Genomic DNA, 24420 nt, shown 5'->3' on the forward strand with positions numbered 1-24420 from the left:
CAAGATCGGAATTTCTTGAATATGTCCAAAACAGTTGTGTCTGATACGGACACGGCGGATTGTGGAATACTAAATACAGTTATAAGGATGTTACCTCAGTTGATATGGCTGCATGTTATCCTGGAAGTTTTCTTGGAATGGGAGAGTGTTCTGAATACTTTCAGAGATTTGGACATCCAACACACGAGATGACTAGAGTTGCGATAAATTGACCCGTTACCAGGTTTTGACTGAACCGAATTTGCTCGAATTGAGTCGTACCGCTCCGGCGGCCTAGTGGTTAGAGCGTCCGCCACTGATGCGAGAGGTCGTGGATTCGATACCCGGCTGAGTCATTCCAAAGACTTAAAAAATTGTACTAACAGCTGCCTCGCTTGGCGCTCAGCATGAAGAGGATAGTGTTAGGACTGGTCGGCCTGGTGTCAGGATAATGTGACGGGGTGGGACATCATGCTACATGTCTGCGGAATGATATGATATCTTCGAAACATAAAACAGTTTATCCTAATGTGTGTGCTGGTTCTGCTAAAATGCGTATGATTGAATTATTTTGGAATCTTGACATGGTTGTTTTGACACCTATATATAGATTCGCCATAAAATTGATCAAAAGTGGAGTAAAATCTCAAACTTATCACAGTTTCGTTAGATGATGAGGAGACGAATGGACTCCATCGCAGATGGGTGAAAATATATTCCTAAAATCATTATTTGAGATGAAATATGACGTTGTCGCTGCAGACATTAAAAATATTTCTTGATTGGTTATTGACTCGAAACATCGCTGTAATAATGTGTGGCGATCATGGTCAATCGCCGCATTTTGTTGGATCATCTCCGCATGAATGGTTAAAAACTTTCGTAGATTATTACGAGGAAATAACTGATGATTATCGATCTATTGATCCAGAATTAAGAGTTGTCTAAGAAATTAATCAGACTAAAACCAGACAAGATTATGTGTGAAATAATGCGTGAAGTAATTCCAGGGACTAGGATGAGTGATTTTTGGAATTCGTGGAATCCAGATGATGTAATATTTGTAAGTACAAAGATAGTTCGTAATAAACTTAAATAACAGCTATTTCTGTTACATAAAGAAGGTTTTCAGATACCAATGTGTAGTCGCCCCAAAAATACTATACTGCGAAATATCGATGTTAAAATTCCAGGATCGTCAGAGAAACAAAATCTTGTACTAAATGATATTGTTTTAGTTCTGTGAGTGCTGTTGAGAACGCGTTAACTATGGACAAAACTCTGTTGACTCTAGGATATGTTATAACGATTCATTCGTCATAAGGATTAACCATTTCCGATATAAATATTTGGATTGTCGATGATCGTACTGAATGGTCAAATGTTTGTTTATCTCGCAGTGTCTCGAGTCAGAAGAATATCTCAAATGCGGATGGATACCATTTAGTTCACAGTAACGACTGGCGACACCGAAGATGTTGGCGTTAATGTAGTAAAGAAAAAATTAGCAACTTATAAGCTGTGTGACAAAAAAAAATCAGCGCTATTTTGACCTCGATGATGAATTTATCATAACACTGAAAGAACGACAGAATAATCATTGTGCGAGTTGTAACACAGTAATGTTGTGGCAGTATTCAGACAATAATCCAAAACAATTCACCATGGATAGAAGTAATAATAGTCTTGGTCACACACGCGAAAATGTGATGCTGACCTGTCTTGAATGCATTCGAGGTCGGGGCGGCAGTTCACATAAGTGAACGCGGATGCAGTTGTGTATCCTCAGAAATTACTTGTAATTGTTCACATACAAATCCTCGTTGAGGAGCACTTGAATCTAGTCTGTGAATTGCAGGTCTACCCTTGGATCATACCACGCTTGAAGTTTTATGTGTGGTCACACTCCAGACTGGGTCAGTAGCTCTTTTTTTACCCCCTTTAAGTTCACCAGGTTCATATAAATATCTTACAGTCATATTACCTATCACTGCTTGTTTTGAGAAAGAATCGTGCCGTTGTATAGGTATATGTTTTTCTGTGATCGCATTAATTGGTTTCATAGAAATTGCACGAGTAATTTCATTATTTAACGCAGCTGTCACACTTGGTAGTCTTGCAATCCATTTACGAGATCTCAAGGCTTTCTGAGCTTTGTTCAGGGATAATTCCTGCGCATACTGATATCCAAATAACCGCTCAGAAAGTATTCGATTAAATCATTCAACGATTGCCTGGTCGATATGAATTGCGGTATGTCCTCGTCTGATTTTGACGTTATGTTGTTTCATCAGAGATGATACTGCACCAAGAAATTCTTTGCCAGGATCAACGTGTAACATCTGTAGCCATCGTAGACCGCCACGTTCATAAATTCGCCCAAACGCAGATGCCACTTCAGCTGCTGCTTTAGTTCATAGCGGCTCTGCTTCTTTATATCTACTTGCAACGTCAACAACAGTTAACGCATATCTGTATATAAGCGACTGACGTCTACCAGTTGTAATAATGTGGTAAAAACAAAATATCTGCCTGGTGAACCTCATTGGGAGTCCTGACTTCAAAATATGCGTACTTAATTTTTTTAGGTGGTGGTAAATAATATTTGCCGTATTGCTTGTCGTGCTAACCAATTTGCAGCAACAGAACGCGTGACACCTGCTGCATCAGCAAGTTTACTAATCGCTGATCAACCCCTCCAATATCCTCTTAGGCTATAATAAATCGATTCCATTATTATCATAATAATTGGCCGACTAATTATCAGCCCCTAACACTAGTTTACCTTTCGTCACAGATTTTACTAGGAAGCTATCAAGTTTTTCTGTGACAGATTTATCTTTTATGGAATTTAACGAGTGAATCAACTTCCCGTCCGCAATATGTTGTTGTAAATCTGGATTTGTATACGCAACATCATGAACGTGGCATGCTTGATCAATCGCATTTATTGGATATTCTCCAGGTCTTGGTTGATTTCGTTCCTCAAGTCTAATATCAAGTAGGGTTCCAGGACCACAATAATAATATCCAGGAGGATGTTTTTCCCATGGATATTTAGCCCATGGAGCCCCTGGTAATTTTCCCAGTGAAACAGCGATATCTCCACCTGTTTTATTAGAGATAAATTTGTATTTGATTGTACCACATTTTACCCACTTGCCTGTAGGCGCACGAGTTTTATTTTTTGTTATTAATGCACTTATGGGGGTGGATGATCTGCATCAAACACAATATAGATCCATATTATTTATTATATTTCTACAACATGGATATCATTGACTTCTCAGCGACACGAGAGCAAGAACCAATCAAGCATCATGCAGCACTACCACATTCTATCAGAACAATCATGATAGGTCCATCTGGGTCTGGCAAGACGCAATTGTTGCTTAATATGATAATGAGATGGCTCAAGTGGGATAAATTATATTTGGTAGCACCATCCATCGACTATCAGTGATGCTAAGATGTGCTTAAAGATTTTAACGAAGCAGCGAAATTAGAAGATCAGGAGGAGGAGGACGATGAAGCGAAATCGGAGGAGGAGGATAATGAAGCGAAATCGTCGAAGGAGGAGGATGACGATAAAGCGAAATCGGAGGAGGAGGATGAAGACGTGATTAAATGTATCACCGATATTGATGAAGCCTCATCTGTAGATGATCTCGATGGATTTATTAATAATGTCGTAGTATACGATGATGTGATGCTGGACAAACAATCAAATCCAGCTCAGATATTTTCACAAGGCAGACATAAAACACGGATATTACATATGTTACTCTGCGATATATACAAATACCTAATGTGATCAGAGATAATTGTAATCTTTTAGTTTTACTTAACCGAGCAATACACATACACTAAGAAACATCCATCAGACTTGGTGTTCAGGTGACATGGGTATGATTAAATTCAGAACTAAAAGCGTAAGCTACCTTTCACAATAACTTTACATAATCCTCGGTCGAGGTATCGTGTAGGTCTCGATAAGATTCTTAGTTTAGAGACACAGCAGCAGGGAGGGTAACGACAAACATTAAGTGCCCAACATGTAAACAAGCACGCTCAAAAAACGAAAACACAAACGTCAAAGATAAAGTAACAAAATGAGCTAACCCATTTAGAGAAGTCTCGGTCGGTTAGACGATTCGGTGTGACGTTATTGTCCTTGTATTTCCATTGTTCGCAGGAAGCTTTATTTTCGCGACATAACCCTCCTAAAAGAGTTGCATGGTTCACCCTACCTGCTGATATTGTATATGGGGAACAAACACAAGTGGAAGATGAGGAAGATTCGCTGGAGGATTGTGTGGCCAGGTTGGAAGCTGATATAAAACATCTTGTGGAGGAGGATGCTCAAGAGAAAAATTTGTTGGTTGTGGCAACAAAACCACAGTGGGGAAAAACTGTCCTTGCAAAACAGCCCAAACTAGCACCAGACGATAATATGCCAGCTTGGTAGTCATGTCGGGATGCAAATAGCCAGATCCAGGTCAAATTTCAGCAACGAAGTACTTTCGTCTCGTCTGTCAGCGGATTAAAGACATGACGAATGCTATGCTCACGATTTTTGAGAGAAAAAAATCATATTGCTATCGATTTCATGCGGGTATATCTCGATGAAAGATCGTTCAAGTTTGTTGGGCCGGCTAATAAGCGGCTACCCCATGCCGACACCAAATGGTGTCGGACAATTGCAACTTTTGGATAGGGAATGGACTCTGACCCTACACCCCAACATAAATATCCAAATATCAAAAATGGGGTGACAAGGGTCAGAGGAAACTCGGACTAGCCAGCTTGGGTGCATCCGACAGCAACATTGCTGGAAAGAATGTTGGGGGATATTCGTGACGGATGGACTCGAGAAAGATTAATTTTTATTTCCAACGAACTGAGAACTGAGGTGATGATGATGATGATGATGATGATGAAAAAGAGGAAGAGGAGTGGGAAGAGGAAGAAGACTAATATATCTCAGTTCATATATTGGTTTTATTTTTCATGTTACAAATTTAGTTTGATGACAATTGTGGGTTTAGAACATATGCCAAATATATGTGTCGTTTTATTCCATTTCTCGCGTCGTTCTTATTTTCAAGGCTAAGAAACCCAGCTAATATGCATGCGCAAATGACATCTGAGAGAAAGGTTTTACACTGTGATTGACGTTAAAAGAACCATATAGAACTTCATGCTTGTCCTCCATTCATCCTTAGGGCTTATATGGACAATTCGATTGAAGATAGGTTATGGTTTATGAAAGTAATAAATAAGTTTCGAGTGAGGATTTCGTAAATAAACGGGTACTTGCTGTTGATTCGCACTTGCGGCCGTTCTAAATTACTGGAAAAGAATTTAAAGCCCCATGTGTAAATAGGGTGTGATCTTTGAGTGTTACGTATATTTATGATCCTACTTATTGCGATGACGTTTTCTGGCATATGATATCTTCTAAACATAAAAGGCTCATTCCTTAGCCAAGAATCTTAATAACGGAAGGATTATTGACTTTCTTCGACAAAGATTATACACAGAGAGGCTAAATACTTGGAATGGTTCAAGCAAATATTTCCTAGTCATATACCTTGTAAACCCGACTAAACAGCAGAACGTTACTGTGGACAAAGCGGTTAAAGCGTCCGCTTCGGATGCAAGAGATCGTGGGTTCGTACCCCGGCCGAGTCACGCCAAAGACTTATAAAAATAGTATCGGCCTGGTTTGGCGCTCAGCATTAAGAGGTTAGTGTAAGGACTGATAGGCCTGTTGTCAGGATAATGTGACTAGGTGGAACATGATGCTACATGTCTGCGGCATGACGCCCGAGTGCTAGACATCTCTATAAACTGCCGCACTGCAGACATCGTAGCGATATTACTGAAAATTGTTAAAGCTACGTTAAACATCCAAATTACACACACACACGAACCCACGCACACACACAAACACGACAAAGTAGCATGTTTCTAGCCATTTTCTATGCTTTACCTCACTTGCTAACGAAATTGAAAATTTACGCAGGATATGAACTGGGTGCCTAACTAAATTCGTTACCACATACTCCAAGGTACCTTCAGTGAAAATGTTTTACATATGTTCATCTTCTTTCGGTAGCAGTGGATAATGCAAACTAAATTTCAACACTAATAGTCAACTTCGAGGCAGAAGAACGTCTGAACTATGCTGTACTTAATTTGATCAACCATGACCCCAGATCTTTCGGTCGTGTAAATATATTTATTGTGAAATTAATCTATTCTAGCATTTGTGACCCTATAAATACTGTCTCATTGTATTTTATTTATCGAGAATCTATAATAATATGTTCGTTCAATTTTTCCAAAGCATCAAAAAGATCAATATTATCAGTTTATGTGTTATCGATCTTCAATCTTCCACACTTGACGAATCATGTAAAATATAAAATTCATTTCTTGTAAAAACCGAAACAGAATAGAGAACATCTTAACTTTGTTGACACACCTATCATCGTCGATCAAGGAAATGAGATGCCTATGTCTTGCTATCAGCTATCACAGGCTACAGAAAAAGCGCTCTTCATGATGGAAACAAAACTAGGCTATGCAGGATTCATGCCGTTAAATTCTACAGCTACTGGTTCTTTGCTTTCATAAGATTCCATTATCGATATTCTTTTTAATGTTAGTGATCTTCCAGATTATGAACATGTCCCAAATTTCAATGACATTGTATACATCTCTTTCACTCTTCGTGTAAATTATTTATTGTTTTATTTAATAAATGACAAACCTTCAAGTCAATGCCACTACATGGCAGAAAGAAAGCCTGACCTTTGTTGACAAGGAACATAACACTACGATGAATGGATGCATACTACATTGTTTAGTGTCTTTAGACAGTATTTGCAGCGTGAACGAAATTTTGGATTTCTTCGCGCCGCAGTGATTCCATTTGAACACCGCACTAATCAGTAAAGGAAACTAAAATCTACACTTTTAATTTGAAAAGAAAAAGATATGCACTATGAGAATATTTCTGCGTTAAAGATAGCGGATCAGCAATAGTTAGGTGAAGTTTATTTTCTGTTTGCTAGAGGACATAGCCTTAAATGCTGTAGACGAATCACCTATGCATTCGATTAATTTCTTGAAACGTTACAGTTTCATAATTAACATATTCAAACTCACTTGACTTATGAACAACGAAATGAGAATTGCAGACGCGAGATTTTCTCATGCGTGAGTCCTGATTGCCATGATAAATAATTGTTACAACATTCACTTAAAGAATGGCGTTTTTTATTCCTTATTCTTCATGAATTTATCAGTCAATTTCAAAGATTTAGAATACAATGTATATAAGGTGCAATAAAATGCATTTTTATAGTTGACGGATGTAAATGAAGGGCGTATGATACAAATACAAAATATGCATTAAAACAAAAATATTAGCAGTAGTCTTTTTCCGTCGTGGCATTTGCTTTATTATTATTACTTTATTATTATTATTATTATTATTATTATTATTATTATTATTTTATTATTATTATTATTATTATTATTATTATTATTATTATTATTATTACCTAAGGCGTATGATAGAAATAAGAAATATCCATTAAACACAAAATATTAGATATTTTAACAACCAGATGTGGATATAAGACGGCTACTTTTTAGGTGCATCCTACGTCTTGTTCATTTTAAATGCAGTCAAGACGGTTGTCAGGTGTACAAGCAGTAGTATGCTTTCGGTCGTGATACTGGCTTATTCTTATTCTTCTTCTTTTTATTATTATCTTCTTTCATTATAACTCTAGATGTTCTTTTTAAACAAAAATATGATGCTAAGTGTAAAACATGATGTTCTTTTGAGTGCAATCATTCCCACGTGAATTATATGAATTGTTTGGTTTGAAAGGGATGGTTTAGACTATTATGGGTACATGAAGTTAAATGTTTTGCAAGGCAAGCACAAGGTTATAGAATAAAAATCATGCATTTCTGACCAAACAATGCGTCCAATGCATTTTATCAGCACTGTTGTCCTTCTGACCATTCGTTTCAGCATCTTGCTAGTATATGTCCATGATGTCACATACATGCAAATCGAAAGGCCACAATATGTTGTTGTTTTGGGCTTAACGCCATTTTTCAGCATATGATAGGTGATATATCGCTGTCAATATATCTGGTGGAGGAAGAACCCGGGAAAAAACAATGACCCAAGGGAAGCTACTGGAAAGCTTTCTCACATACGCAAGTTGGCCCCCCGACTAGAACCAGCACATACAGAGGTGTGATGTCAGTGATCAATGAAGGCAAGCGCTTTAGACCACTCGACCACCCCGGGGGCACGCCGCAATATGTAAACCTGTGTGTGTGTGTGTGTGTGTGTGTGTGTGTGAGAGAGAGAGAGAGAGAGAGAGAGAGAAAGAGACAGAGAGACACACACAGAATTATAACTTGGAGGATAGGCGAGAGTGTTAAAATGTAAACACTGGAGATTGTGCTGAAACTATGCATGCACGATGATGAGTGGTTTCTTCTCATCTCTTCATCTGTACAATTTTTTTAAACCCACATAAAACACAAATAATACTCTGAAAGAAGGGAATATTTATACTCTTATCATTCAATAAATTGTACGTTCGTGTCGAGACATTACAGGTTGGATCCGTTTTTCAGTCATCCGTGATTAGACTGTGTATTATATCTTATCCACGTCACTGCTTTCATTGGGTTATCACGGTGCCCTTTGTTATCATAATCAGACATTAACCTCTAGTATCTTGCGTCTTGTTCACAGCCAGTTTTCAGTTTACATTGCGCTACATTGTAACTTTCAAATGACATCTAGAATGTGCATCCTCCACACAGAAATGCAAAAGAGAATTTACAGATTAGAATATTAAGCATAGAAGTAATAGAAAATAAAAATATATTATTTTTATGCAGGATAGAATATACAGGATATAATAATAGAAAATACGCGCATGGAACTAATACACATGCATATAACTATTTCGATATTCCGCCTCCATAGTTTATCATTCGCGTCAATTTAACGCTATCGAACTTTCAATCCGGCGTGCTTTTCATTCATTCAAACATGCTGGACACCTGACATATTTGTTCTATGATACGAAGAACCGGTAGATACAAATTATGGTATAGTAAAATGTGGTCTATGATTGTAAAGAAGGTACGTGTTGAAAATAAATTCCTTAATGTTAACACAAGCTATGTGACAACGTCAGAGGATATTTATTGTTGATCAGTACCACAGTCCAGTCTAAATGACCAGAGAGGAATGTCCGTCCCAATAAGGGCAAGGGAGGAACATATACGTTGGATGCTTCCTTTAGTGATGACGCTCAACGTCAATACATTATACATGATGCAGTCTGATCAAAATCAGACTCCAAGCGTGAGGTCTATTTTAATCAGATTGTACCTGATGAAATGTCAAGCCCCCATTTCTCAGTAAATAGTCGGCATCTGTACGATATGCATCGGCAAGTACAGCAAACATAACTATCGAGCGTTCTGGCATATGCATCCGTGCTTGCATCTGCCTTAATGCAATTTATTGGATCGTATTCGTGTGGACCAGTGTTTAAAGTAATCTTCTATTATTGTAACCTTTAGATGATGAAATCAATATTTTACATGGGCTGATAACCGGACACAAGACTACTTCCTCTCACGGCTGCGTACAGGGTATGACAACAAGGTCTAAATACATGGGTCCCGACGCCGTTACAATTTATAATTCATTGGGGCCTACTTGAGGATTTTTCCTAGGTCCCACAAATCCTGTCCACGCTTCTACTCACACTGTAAATAATAAGAACAGTCTCGCCACAAATGCGTATGCAACTAGGGGCTCAGTTGATTCACGGGTTAACAAAAAACAAACAAAAAAACAAAAAAACAAAACAAAAAAAACCAAGATCAGTGCACTTATACAGACTGGATCAAGTCGAGTGTCAAAATGAATAATAGACGCGTCCTTCATACGAGAAAGTATGATTTCTCTAGATTTAATGGAGGATGGTGATGCGATAAAAGGGTTTGAATAAGAGTTTCTCTATTTCAATGCAGTCACGGCTCTTTCACAGGGATTGTATATTTTTGAAGATTGTAGAGTAACCATCAGTACACACTCTTCACTTACATGTAAACGTTATCCGGTTGGTTTTAATAAGGTCCAAGGCTTTTGTTGGTGGGTTTTTTTTATTTTTATTTGTTGTCTTTTTTTTCTTTTTCTTTTTTTTTTGCTTTGTTTTGGCTTGATTTTTTATGTCTTTTTTTGCAGCTAGAATGCTGTTTTGTTGGGATAATTTGTAGTCTGAACATAAAGATAACATTCACCATCCAATCAACAAAAAACGCAAAACAACTGTCTCTACTCGGCAAGACGTTCCTGCAAAGCGTTTAAATTCAAAGAGCATGAAATAGTTTTACAGTTCCCACAGTGAATTCGGATTCGAATTTGTCAGTACTATAATTTCAATATACAGATTATGCAGGCTTTCAGTACCGACTAATTCACTAATGCTTGTAAATTTTTTAAACTAAATTACACATACGTTCAAATGGCGATCAATCACTTGACTTGGATCATCATGCATCCATATTCTTCTGGAAGGTTATTATTAACACACCCTGTGAAATGCATCCGGCAAAAATCAAGGTTAAAGTACGTAGATATTTTTGAACGAGGTTAACCTAAAGGTGTGATCCAATACAAACTGGACTGAATGTCACGCTTTGTGATGTCAGAATGAAAGCAGCGCGTGTTGTAAAATTTCATACTACTGTATCATTTAGTAAGACAGACCCGACATCCTCTTTTCTCGACCCCATTTAGTACCTTTCCGCTGTTGTAAACTACATAGCGATGAGTCATTTTCTTCTGGAAGATTTATTCAGGACATTTAAGATGCATATAATTTAACAATAAAGATTTAATAGACTTTGATTAGATTATATTAGTACTAAATTTTAGAATAAGAAAATTTATTTTTGTAAATGCGACTACATAACCATATTGCATACACTTTAAGCCACAGCATAGATTGATCACATGACACTTAAAGTTTTAAGATAATAGTTGTATATATGTCAAGAAATGAGTCTGTTTGATTTTCGTAGACAATCATCAATCTTACCTTCTGTTGTTGAGCATTAGTGTAGCTTAACATGATCCATGGGTGAAAAGGAAAAAAACTTTTGGATTCTCTCCATTTGTAAATGACTGACGCTATTGTGCTTACATCAATACCCACGATGCACCTATGGTTCAAAAAGTACAGAAAGTTCTTGCTTCGAGCGCTGCACCGTTCCACTTGACTTGACGACAGACTGGAAGGTACACACCAAACCCTAAATCAAGTAGGTGTAACAGAACATATTTACGTTACAACCGGCTTTCTGCCAAATGTACTGAGAACTTTTACATACTTTCTTCTGCTTGAGACAAAGGCGCCTCTGCCCGAGAAAAATGCGGTAAAAAGAGTTCATTGCGAACATCAAAATAAACACAAAACAGTGAATTTTCAACTTGATTAACCGATAAATGTATAGCATTTTATAATTTGTTATTTTTTACATTTTATGAGAGAGGGAAAATATGTTGTTGTTGTTGTAGGGCTTAACGCCATTTTCAGCACACGATAGGCTATACATAGCGACCAGTATTCATGGTGGAGGAAGAACCCTGAAAACCCCGGAAAGAACCACCGACCCACGAGAAGCTACTGGCAAGCTTTCTCACATATCCACATTAGCCGAATCCGAGACTCGAACCCACGCAGACAGGAAAAATATGTGTTATGGTAATATAATATGTATGCTGATATATAGAAATAATAATTCCCTTCATTAATCATGTATTATTGTTAATTTCAAATGAATGTCAATCATATCAAGGTCAACGTTGTAGATATCAGCAAGGAAGAAAAGAAAACGGAATGTATCTGCGGACAATTGTGTCCGAACGCAAACACATTTATTTTCAGTACTATATGATAACGTTCTGAAACCTGAAATTTCTTTTACATTAATAATCTTGACGACATTTACTCTCCGCTGGAAAAGTGACACGTTATGTTTTCACCTTTAGTTCTATGTATCAACGTGTTCCGTTCTTATCTTTAAAGCTACAAGCCGTTGTCACTCCAAGGCTGGTCAAAACGTAACCATTACCAACATGATTAGGGTGTGGTCACTACAAGGCTGATCAAGCGTGAACACTACAAGGCTGACCAAGCCATTGCCACTACAATGCTGATCAAATCGTGGTCAGTGGTCACTACAAGGCGGACCAAGCCAATGTTACTCAAAGGCTGATCAAGTCGCGGTCATTGCAAGGCTGACTAAGCCATTGTCACTTCAATTCTGATCAAGTCGTGGTCACTACAACTCTGACCAAGCAATTGTCACTACAATGCTGACCAAGTCGTGGTCACTATAAGGCTGACAAAGCCATTGTCACTATAAGGCTGATCAAGTCGTGGTCACTACAATGCTGATCAAGCCATGATTACGACAAGGCTGATAATTCATTAAGCAATGCCAAAGTATTATTCCATAACGATGTTTTCTTTATAAATCAAGAACTTGTTCGAATCCATCATGTAAACGTCTATTTAATTTAATCAACTGTCGAAATCACCGCAAAGCTCCCTAAACAAACGTCTGTGTTTAATTCAGTTTTAAAGGCCTCTATGTCTTTTTTCGATTTAATTGTATCGATTCTTTTACTGGATGGTCAAGTCATTTTATCAATACTGGCTGATTGCAAGAGGGACTTTTTTGCGAACTAAAGAAAAAACGATGCTAAAACTGTATGTCCTTGCTTATAAGTCGGTCCATTTGCACATCTCGGCCAATGCAGTTTGTTAGAAGTAATCAGCCGAACAAGTATCACACTCTACTCTACCAACGTTATTATGCTATGGTAGATCAGGTCTATGTGTGGACTAGACTTGTAAGCGAGTATAAACGGTACTTCACTGTGTCGTTGGAAAAGATTTAGTGCTTCAGAAAACTTTCCACTTATTTACAACACAGCTTATCCCTTCGACGACATTTTCAAATGATAGTACAATTCTTGTCTGATTTGCACTGAAGCACCTGGTCGCTCATTACATCAAAATAAACAAGTGCGTGTGTGAATATAATTTGCCTTTTCTTCTTTTAAAAAAGGTAGTTTGATGGTTTTTACACTGATGTTTTTCCCTCCTCTTTCTCCTACTCCCACGATCACTTTTAAGGTATTATGTACCTGAAACTTTCAAAAAATATAAGTGTGGTGTCTACAGCACACGGATGTGTAATTCTGAGGGTTCGAGACCATGTTTATTCAGAAAATATAACTAATAAACCTTACTTGATCTGTGAATGTATGATGAAATCCGAACATAAATTATCAGAAAATGAAAACAACTAATGCGTTCTCGCCAACAGTTCTGTTAAATGATTATAGTGAACCAATTCCTGTCATATAAGTATAAATTTATTTAAGGTTGTTCGAAATTGAGCTTTGTGAGGCATGTGCACGTTAGGAGATATCTTGGCTAAGCACAAAAGCGCTCTAATTAAAAGCAGTTACTGTGTAGACACATTGAAATTACCTGGAGAAATGTGCAATACGCTGATCTTATATTCTTTATCCGTTCAAAATTTGTTGATTGATTCCAAGTAACACATACAATGTTGGATTCGTATATGTTCATTATGTAAAGATGAATAAATCTTCACAATCGACAAAATCATAATTGGTCATAATCTTTGAAACTTAAGTATCATTCATACGATGAAGACTCATGTTAGTCACAGAGGAGTGTGACTCGTGTTGCATGGTATTGCTATCATCAATACGATGAAGACTTATGTTAGTCACATAAGAGTATAGCTCTTGTTGCATGGTATTGATATTATCAATACGATGAAGACTCGTGTTAGTCACAGAGGATTATGGCTCTTGTTGCATGGTATTGCTATCATCAATACCATGAAGACTCGAGTTAGTCACAGAGGATTATGGATCTTGTTGCATGGTATTGCTATCATCAAAACGATGAAGACTCGTGTTAGTCACAGAGGATTATGGCTCTTGTTGCATGGTATTGCTATCATCAATACGATGAAGACTCGTGTTAGTTACAGAGGAGTATGGCTCTTGTTGCATGGTATTGGTATCATCAATACGATGAAGACTCATGTTAGTCACAGAGGAGTATGACTCTTGTTGCATGGTATTAATATCATCAATACAATGCAGACGCATGTTAGTCACAGAGGAGTGTGACTCTTATTGCATGGCATTGTTATCATTAATACAATGAAGACTCATGTTAGTCACAGAGAAGTATGACTCTTGTTGCACGGTATTGCTATCATCAATACAATGAAGACTGATGTTAGCTAGAGCGGAGTATGACTCTTGTTGCATGGTATTGCTATCATCAATACAATGAAGACTCGTGTTAGTCACAGAGGAGTATGTCTCTTGTTACATGGTATTGTTGTCCTCAATTGCAACACAGCTGCACCTACTTCATATTTCTACGTGTTATCATTCGAGAGTTAAAAATGTGGTTGAGTTTTCCATTGTTACATTAAGTAATTTCTATAATTTATATTTTTTTAAAATTCTACAATCTCGAAGCCATGGTCACTAAAGGTCATGAAAAAAGTACGGCAACTATTGTTCCGTAATAGCCTTGCAATAATTGAAATGAAAAATGTTACCTCCCGAGAGAGGATGTATCCACTTTAAACTGTTTTCTACTCCTCTGCGTTGCTGTTTTTTTTTTTTAATTATCATACCAAAGACTTACAAGAATGGTACTAACAGCTACCTCGCTTGGCGCTCAGCATTAAGAGGTTAGTGTTAGGACTGGTCGGCCTGGTGTCAGGAAAATGTGACTGGGAGGGACATCATGCTACGCGTCTGTGGCATGATGCCCCAGTGCTAGACATCACTATAAACTGTCACACTGCAGACATCGTAGCGATATGACTGAAAAATTGTTAAAGCTACGTTAAAAATGCAAAGCACACGCACACACACACACACACACACACACACACACACACACAGTTTCACAACTATTAGCGATAAAAGAAAACATACAAGAAAGTAATTTTTGATGTTCCTTTCCACTCAACACGATCCAGAAATGGATCAGTGCAAATGCTTCCTTGCCATAATAGCGTCCGCGGAGAGAATGGAAGCGGTATGGTTTGAGTGAACCGTAAAATGCACAAAAAGTGGCAAAGAATAAAACTAGAAATACTAGACCCATTTATTTCAACCTTTCCAAGCATGTTACGTCTTTCTTTTTCTCTTTGTGACTTTATATATATATATATATATATATATATATATATATATATATATATATATATATATATATATATATATATATATATATATATATATATATATATATATATATGTATGTATATATATCTATATATCTATCTATCTATCTATATATATATATATATATATATATATATATATATATATATATATATATATATATATATATATAAAATGTATTCATCATATATTCGAAATGATTTGCTGCACTCTCCTTCCTTTCAATTTTTTTTTCATTCTGTAAGCTATCGTGACTTGCTGAAAAATTAAAAAAAGAAAAAGACAAGTCACAGCAAGAACAAATAAAGCTATTTACCGAAGACATGTAACACCAAACATTGTGTCTTGTATTTGTCATGGATCAAAATATTCAAAGTAATCGACTCTAATCATTTCAGGTTATTAAGAAAGTATCTTCCGGTGATAATTTGTTATCTTTACTCTAAATTTTGCAAGAATAAATACTAAGCTTTTAACTTTGTACAAATTTGACAATAATACCCGTTTATAGTTCATTCTGAACTACTTACTTTTACTGGTAGACAGCCAAGTTGTTAATCTATAAGGATTCCATAATTTTCCAGTCTCAAGAAATCTCATCAAATCAGTGGGTGAAAAGGTCAACCAGGACGTCAGTACTTTACAAAAATACGCATCTTTAAGTTTTATATTTCACACAATATTTTTCTATTTTGGGGCATATTTTGTAAGAACATTGCCAATTAATAAACTTCAGTAAATCCCCACGACTTTGACAAGATTGCCATTTAGACAGTATTGGTATCTACTAAACGATACATATGTGAAAACTAAAGGTGGCGTATTGGTCAATGGCCTTCAATTAGACTGAATTAATGATGCAATGCAAAGTTGAAAAACTTATAAATTTTAGTTTTAGGTCAGATCTGTCAAACCATTCTGTTGTTTCAACTGATGAGTTGAGACAGACTGCATGCATAAAAGATGACGTGTGTGAGAAAAGGTTTGCACTTTAGAAGCGTCTATAATTTATCGATACCACACTTCATAATAAATGCCAATCATGTATTTATTCTTACCAGCCAGTGACATATTTGCTACAAGATACGAAGAAAATGCCAATAATTCCTGGTTTATTAAAGTGTAATAAATTAGTTTTGAGTGATAGCTTGGGTGAAAACCACCTAAACGTAGATTCTTATGGAGACGATCTTGAATGTGGACACAATAAACCTGACACTACTTTAGTGGGCAATTATTGTTGACCAGTACTTGTGACCGATCTCAGTACAGAACAGGAGTGTGTATATAAATATGGGCGATGTAGTTATGTTTACTTTGTTTAAAACGTATAGGATGCTGCCGATCCCCATAATATTTTCAAGAAGACATAAAAGATTTTGAATGTTAAGCACTCATTCAGTGACGAATAATTAAATTATGTTGAACTTTCAACACGCGTTCTGTGGACAATAATTAAATTACGTTTGAATGTTTAACACGCGATCTGTGGCAAATAATTAAATTCTGAATACTGCAATACTAGATTCATTTTTTATAGTGAAAACAAAATAGCCGACAGAATGATATGTAAAATTGGAAAAACAATCTGTCAAATATTTCTGGGAAGGTCTAATATGTAGAAAGAAATGATCAGCAGTTAAATCAACATATCTTTTAAAATACCTTACTATAGTCTATCCGTGTCGAAAGAAAGTCCTAAATGTATTCATGATATTATGTGTGTACCCAGTTATAGTTGTAATGCAAATGACAACAGTCTATATGCAACTTTACGATCAATTTACAGATGCTGATATTCATACACTGACAACACGAGTTCAAACTTCGAGAAACTTAAAAGTATATAACTGTTGTATGTATAGTCAACAATGCTTCAACAGGAAACAACAGGGTGGAAGTATTTCATAATAAATACAAAATGCAGCATTGCAAGCATTGAATTTTCAGCCTGAATAACTGCTAGTACGCTCATTGCATTTGTTCATGTTTGAACAATAAAACATTGATAAAGAGTTTCATCAGGTGGAAATGAATATAATATATACAAGTTCCTTCTAAATGTAGTGTGTGTGTGTGTGTGTGTGTGTGTGTGTGTGTGTGTGTGTGTACAGTGTATGCGCGATACATCTGAGACTGTACACAATTGCAAGAAAATGTAATCCCTATAATATTCACATATATGATATTTTGAAAAACAGGGTGTTACATTCAATTTCAAATGTCACACAAACACCAAGTAAGAGTGCTACAACTTTATGTACAATAAAGCTAAAATCTTCACCAAAACAAAAGCCAGTGTTGTTTACCATACCAGAAGAAAATAAACTCACCGCTGTTCACAGAAGAACATGAACATAAACATGTCTCCAAACCGAAAGAACTTATCCAACCACTGCATAATTATGCGGTAAATATGTGATGCAATTCCGACTCCAAATAAAGTTTGTATACGTCTTCTGTACAGTCAAATATTCCAAATCAAATACTGAAAATATCCGGTCACAAATACATGACAGTAAATATATGTATTTCTGCATCCAGTAATCTTCTTTTCAAAGAAATATTGCAATAGGGTAGTGCTAAGTTGTGATGTGAAATTTCAAGGTAAACACTGGCACTTTATTGTGTTGCACCATATCAAACATTGTACATCTCACGCATTGGACATTTTGTGCTGAAAAATGATTTTGTCTTTTGTAAAATGTTCTGTTTATTTGGATTTACGCATGTTCTTTGAATTTATAGTTGGCAAAAGTCTTTAATCTGCCTTTACTATTTCAACTTTGTTTGTGACTATTTTTTACGCACAACAAATAAAAGGAACAGCGTCTGTCAGAATGAATTAAATTATTCATTCTTCTTTCTATCTTGTTAAAAGCTGGACATTATTCAACTCGTTTCATAAATTCAATATTAAATCATTACACATTTGAGATCCTCTATTAATGCAATGACACCCCCGATGGTCTAGTTCCACCACGATATCTTACCATATCGATCGCCTTATTTTCAACGATATCTTATTAAATCGATATCCTAGTTCCATGATATCTTATCAAGCCGATGGTTTGTACTATCAACCACAACGCCGATTCTTTCGGAAACAGTCATCGACGTTATTGACATTTAAAATATAAAAAGTTGCCGTCGTTGTTGAATTTACCAATGATTGATCTCTGCTCTAGATTTCTTGTTCTTTTTTCTGACGGAAGGTCAACTCAGTTTTAATATTGTTGGTATCAATTGATTCAATTGAAATATTTAATATTTGCAAAACCTTAATAAATTCTAAATAATTTTTTTTAATTGTCATGCAGTTTGTGTTGATATTGGCTCCAGGCGACGAAAGGACATTTCAAGTGTGGCAGCTTAAATGGAGTTTTTTCATGTTAAATATGAAGAAATGTTTGTTATCACAGACTGTCATTAATGTATGTTAATTGTTGTGTATATTTAATTTGTATTATTTTGGCTCTTCTTAATGGTTATATGTTATGTACAATTTTATTTTGTACTTGATCTTGTCCAAATTCAGGTTCACTGTGTACCTGACTAGAGTCATTGATTATGTAAAACAAAATAATACTTCGCTTATATTTCTCTCAGAGTATAGATTACATATTAGGATCATTATCAATGGACGTAAACATGTTTATCATCCTGGTTCTATAATATGTCTTAGTGTTTTACATAATGTTGTTTGCTTGAAAAATTGCTCATTCATGCCTTAACATCTTAACATAGCAGAATCGGTCTTATTGATATGATCAGAGTTTCATTTGGGTGGATCTATTTATTCAAATTATTATACACTGGAAATACAAAGTGCTCATCGATAATATTCTGGGTAGAAACATTAATTTAGAATTATAGCAAATCTGAAAAGGACATTTTTGGAATATATTGTTGTTGATACATCAAAAAAACTTTTAGCACATCGCCACAATCCAAGCCATTTGCACATTACCACGTTCGAGACTACAAGCATATCAACACACCCAGTATTAAAACTTATTTGGAATACCACTGGAATTTGACAACGAACTTTACAGAGCAGAAAAAGACGTTTTGCAACAAAAGGAAATGCCGTAATGTGTAGCTACACAAAAAGATTCACAAACATATGTCTCTACAGTTTAACATTTTACCAAATAGACAAAACCAAATAATATAACCCAGCTTTTCTCTTCCCTTCATCCTTCTCATTCCATTATATGTGTTTACGTCACCAGTCTTGTTTTTTTTATTCTACAAATCTTGCCTGCGTGATCAATAATTACTTAATTAAGTGTATAATGGAGAGGAACGTGTACTTGGAACAACTTCTTGGCCATCAAACGTGTTTGAAATTAAACTAATGTATCGAGTAGCTTATGTTAACCGGTACTACTGGCACTTCCACGTGAGAGGACACAGAGGGCAAAGGACGAGGGTGTGATATTTAGCTTTTATGTTCATGTTCTTTTAAATGTTAGAACACATTCTTTAGCAAACAAATATGGACTGAATAATGGTATGGTTCGTCAAGTTTTCTCTACAGAAAAAAGCAACAAACAAATAGAATTGCTTCGGCACGTTCTGGCAAATACTTCTGAGTCACTCACCTCGCAAGTATAATTAAATTACAGTATTCAACATGTCTAATGAAATATTTTTTGTCGTGTCTAGTTGATTGCTGATTGAATGCTCTTTCGTGTGAATGAAATGAATTTCCATTTACAATAGGAGATTGGGATAGGTACATAAAAACAAAATGAGTCGGTTCTTGCACCAAACATACCTTTTATTTCCTTAGCGCAAAATACACGAACCCATACACAAAAGATTATTTTTCACACATTGCGTCAAAGAAAGAAAGAAACAAATTAGTATTGTTTTTAATAGATTAATCTTTCTTTAGATATAAACGCGATGCTTCATCTAGTTGTTTATACATGTGTAACGTAAGTATCGGCTTTGCAACTTTTAAAAAATGTATTAACAGTAAGACCATGAAGCCAGGTGACCAGGTCATATCCTGCTTAAGTTTTTAATTAACATTAAATAAATGATCGTATTCGATTTTACCCATCAAACCTCTAGTACTACCGTGTATCCATGATCTTTATACTTCGTCGGTCGTCTTGAGTTCGGATCCGCTCTTTATCTCGGTTAGAAAATTTCAACTGCGGATGGGGGGTGACGCTCTTAGCATGCTCAGTTTAGAATGTAGAACACTCTATTGACCATCTGTAAGCCAGTGTCATATTACTATAAACAACGACTGTCGTCTGCGGTATTGTAACGATTAGAGCAAAGAGGTTGTAAAGCAATATCCACTATGAAAGAGTTTTGTTCAAGAAGCAATTCCATTAATTTAACACGATATACGTTCCATTGTTTGCACGCAGATTAAATACAGGAACGCTGTCGCCGTTCATTCTTTCTTTCGTGCAAACAATTGGTCTCTCAGTTTAATAACAGAGAGAAAATCTTAGCAGTCTGTTGAGTCTGGTCAACGGACTTTCAAAGGTTGTAGTTTTACAAATGTCCATCGACTAAACGGCATTATATATTATTATAAAGTATTCACCTGTACAAAAGTAAATGCAGCACTTGATAAGTTATATTGGGGTTTGATAGTCGATCTTGTTTTCAATTCAAGTAGTGATTCAAGATTAAGTTTTTATTTTTGGAAAGAGAAACCATTAATCTTCTCTTGTTCTATATGTGCTAATGGTCTTGTTTACGTTTAGAATAAAATATACATAGGTGATTATAGGATTAGGAATAGATGCAAATTTATTAATTTAGCATTTTAGGAAGAGTGAAAAGTAAAAGACCTAGATAAATAACTTTTCTAATTAAATGAGATCGCTTTATGTAGTTTCCTCTGATGATTACAAATGGAATTAAAGCATGCACTATAGATTTACAATAGTGTCTACAAAACCACGATGGCAATATTTATTGGTTTAAATTTTTTATTTTACATTTTAATTTTATGATAGATGCAAGATGTTTTTATAATACCTTCAAGTGATTCACTAATTTACGAAAGAAATAAATCTTTCATTTAAGTCCCCACCCGCATTACTCTGCACCTGTCAGAGAATTCAGATATTGTGCGAAATATTTATTTTTTGAGACAGACGGCTGACTTGCTACTAAAGAATGTACCTAAAAAGAATAATATACAAGTTTTCCTTATTGTTCTTAACACAACTCAGTGGCCAGTTGTGAAAAGATTTATGAAAGTACATAGAGCCCAATTGTTTACATATAACTCTGTTGTTTATACGTGTACTTGTCTAGTCACACGATAACGTCCTTGGTGAGACTTGATAGGATCTTACAGCAAAATGTATTAGTGTACTTACCTACTCAGTGGGGTCATACAGTACCAGCAATTGTGTGGATTAAAAAGCAAGTCTCTCCAGGTTCCCACACATTTCGATTGGCTGAGTCTTCAATAGCTTTCGAACCGCCTTTTATAAGCGAGAGCTGACATCACTTTAGTATATTGCTAATACAAGGCAGAGAGAAGACAGATACAAGGAGCATAGACTGACGAAAACAGCTGATTCACTCAAACAACAAAGCTGGAAGTACAAGTGGAAACTAAAATTATCACCTGTGTTCTCGTTGGAGATGGAATGGTTGGCAAGACCAGCCTAGCTCTAACGTTTATAAAGGAAAAACTACCTGAGAAATACGTGGCAACAGTCTTTGATAATTTTGCCAGTAAGTTTCATTTTAAGGACATTGCATGTATCGAATGTGTAACATCGCTTATTCAGACTGCATTCTTTTTAAGTCTTTATGTATCCATAATTCGGATTCTCCTACATTTTGACTAACTTTATTATAAGTATTGACAAAAGTGTGTATATTTTGTAATGAAACATGTTAATAAGAAAAAAAGCTGGAACACTAGTCATAGCATTAGCAGTATAAACTCTTGGTCACCAAATAATTATTTATTTTACTTTTCTTTTAGCAGGCAGTCAGTCGATTACAGGGGACAGATGCACTGTAAACATGTTCGATACAGCAGGACAGCAGGACTACGAGGGACTCCGGGTTTTTTCGTACAAAGAGAGTGAAGTAATTGTCGTCTGCTACTGTGTGGTGGACCGAGTGTCCTTCTACAATGTACAAGACCACTGGATTCCCGAAATCCAGAAATTCTTGGGAAGCGCTAACAAAAAGCCGGTCATCCTTGTGGCCACTCAGGTCGACCTGAGAAACACAACCGACCACGATACGGATTGTTCTGTGTCTACCTCCGATGGACAGAGGTTAGCCAAGGACATTGGGGCTGAAAAGTTCATTGAGTGCTCCGCTGTCACCAAAGAAGGTGTTTCAGAAGTATTCCAGAATGTGATCCTATGCGGCGTCAAGCAAAGGAAAAAGAAATCAAACATTTTGAAGAAAATGTTCAAAAAACTTGCCGAGTGACTTTCATTCAGAACTCTTTGGATTTAACTTTTAGTAGATCCAAAAATCTACCAAATAATAGCCCTATTTTCCTCTACTAACAAGGATTTCAACAGGATCCAATTGATATAACTGTGGTGCAGGATAATATTTGGTCTTGTGTAGCATCGGAAATCCATCTTCTGTTCGATGACAGATGTATTCTCTAATAAAAACAAATTTACATATATCGTATGTGTGATATGGACATAATGGTCTCCTTGAGGAAATGTTGGTACTTCGTTTCAACACGCGCTGGAAAAAGATGTGAGGGTTCAACATGGTGTTTAATGTATAATGAACACGACGAAGTGTGAGAAATGAAAAATGTTGAGTACGAGGGATTTACAATGGCTAATAAGAGTTCTTTGGTGACTTTCATTCAGTTCGTCAGTTCCATCTTTACGATCCTTCGCCCTCTGTCTAAAAATATGAGTTACCAATATTTTCCTTTTTATTTCTAAACGATTGTAAAATGTCAGTGGTTGACATGTAATTTGTCATTTATTTACCAATCTTGCATTCAGTTCTGTCTTCCGCTCCATATATTAATTTGATCTCATTTTGATTTTCTAAGGCTTTTATTTTTCGTATTAAATGTCACTTATTTGTGCAATGTTATTGTCTGTGTCTTGGAACAAACATGCCATGCGCATTCGCTCAAAGTGAATTTCTAAGTGCACGTGTCTTGCGTATAATCCTTAAACCTATGTCCAATGAAATTCTAGGTTGATTTGTTCATATTTATTGCTATTTATGGTTATGTATACACCATGCCGCTGGTCGGCTATGTACATCTCAGAATTTTATCTTAATAAAATGTGATAAACGTACGCTTTTAGTTGTGTGTGTGTGTGTGTGTGTGTGTGCATACTATGAATGATAGGTCATTTACTGTGTGGAATACCGCTCTCTAGCCCCCGCACCCCCCACCCCCCGTCTCTCTCTCTCTCTCTCTCTCTCTCTCATAGTTTCAGGAACTCTTCCCAAAAAGACGAGATGTTCATACAAGTTGTCAGTTACGTGACAATCGATATAAAAATTGATTTATAAGTTCTCCCAGAAAAAAAAATGTAGAAATTAAAAAGCATTTACTATATAATTTTAAGTCACTTCCGCATTTTTGTATGGTTGGGTAAAAACGTTTCTTCCAGAACAACCCAGAAGTTCTAATTTGTTTAAATATCTCTCTTTTGACCCGAGTTCGCGCTAAAAATCTATGGTTAGCTTTGCTTATAAAAACACCTCACGACCTGTGCGCGCCGGTGATTCTGCCTGTAATCTGCTGGCCTGACCTTGTCATATTTCAGTATAAAGTGTCCGAGTTAGCTTATTTCCGCTCGTGTTGTGCATTATTTTCTCTTTGCTTGTCTTACGTATCATAAACACCGGTGGAAAACAGTTGTACACAGTTACCAGAAGAAAGACAATCTGTTGCACAGATTTCGATAATATGTACTTTCAACCCTCACCTGTACTGACACAAAAAGAAAGGATTTTTTTTCCAATATATTTTAAACGTGGTGCGGCTTCTTTAATTTTATTTATCCCAGTGTCTTTTTGTTCCACTTTTGATCTCTGTTACTGGTTAT

General features: G+C 36.1%; 1 protein-coding gene across 1 annotated transcript; it reads left to right on the forward strand.

Moving 5' to 3' along the window:
• Positions 1-21793: 21793 nt before the first annotated feature.
• On the forward strand, positions 21794-23661 carry LOC149808274 (cell division control protein 42 homolog). The gene is made up of 2 exons (XM_089950391.1): positions 21794-22093; positions 22350-23661. Exons 1-2 carry the CDS (start codon positions 22006-22008, stop codon positions 22808-22810), a joined length of 549 nt encoding a protein of 182 aa, XP_089806517.1. The 5' UTR covers positions 21794-22005; the 3' UTR covers positions 22811-23661.
• The last annotated feature ends 759 nt before the right edge of the window (positions 23662-24420 follow it).

This window comes from Sinohyriopsis cumingii, chromosome 1, assembly GCF_028554795.1.
Source record: "Sinohyriopsis cumingii isolate HCF-2022 chromosome 1, ASM2855479v2, whole genome shotgun sequence".
In the NCBI taxonomy this organism is placed as follows: domain Eukaryota; kingdom Metazoa; phylum Mollusca; class Bivalvia; order Unionida; family Unionidae; genus Sinohyriopsis; species Sinohyriopsis cumingii.

Bases quoted from the DNA above. Each gene is read 5' to 3' on its own strand.
- LOC149808274 (XM_089950391.1), top strand. From the start codon at position 22,006: ATGGTTGGCAAGACCAGCCTAGCTCTAACGTTTATAAAGGAAAAACTA. The intron at 22,094-22,349 runs GTAAGTTTCATT...CTTTTCTTTTAG, and splicing joins AGTCTTTGATAATTTTGCCA to CAGGCAGTCAGTCGATTACA.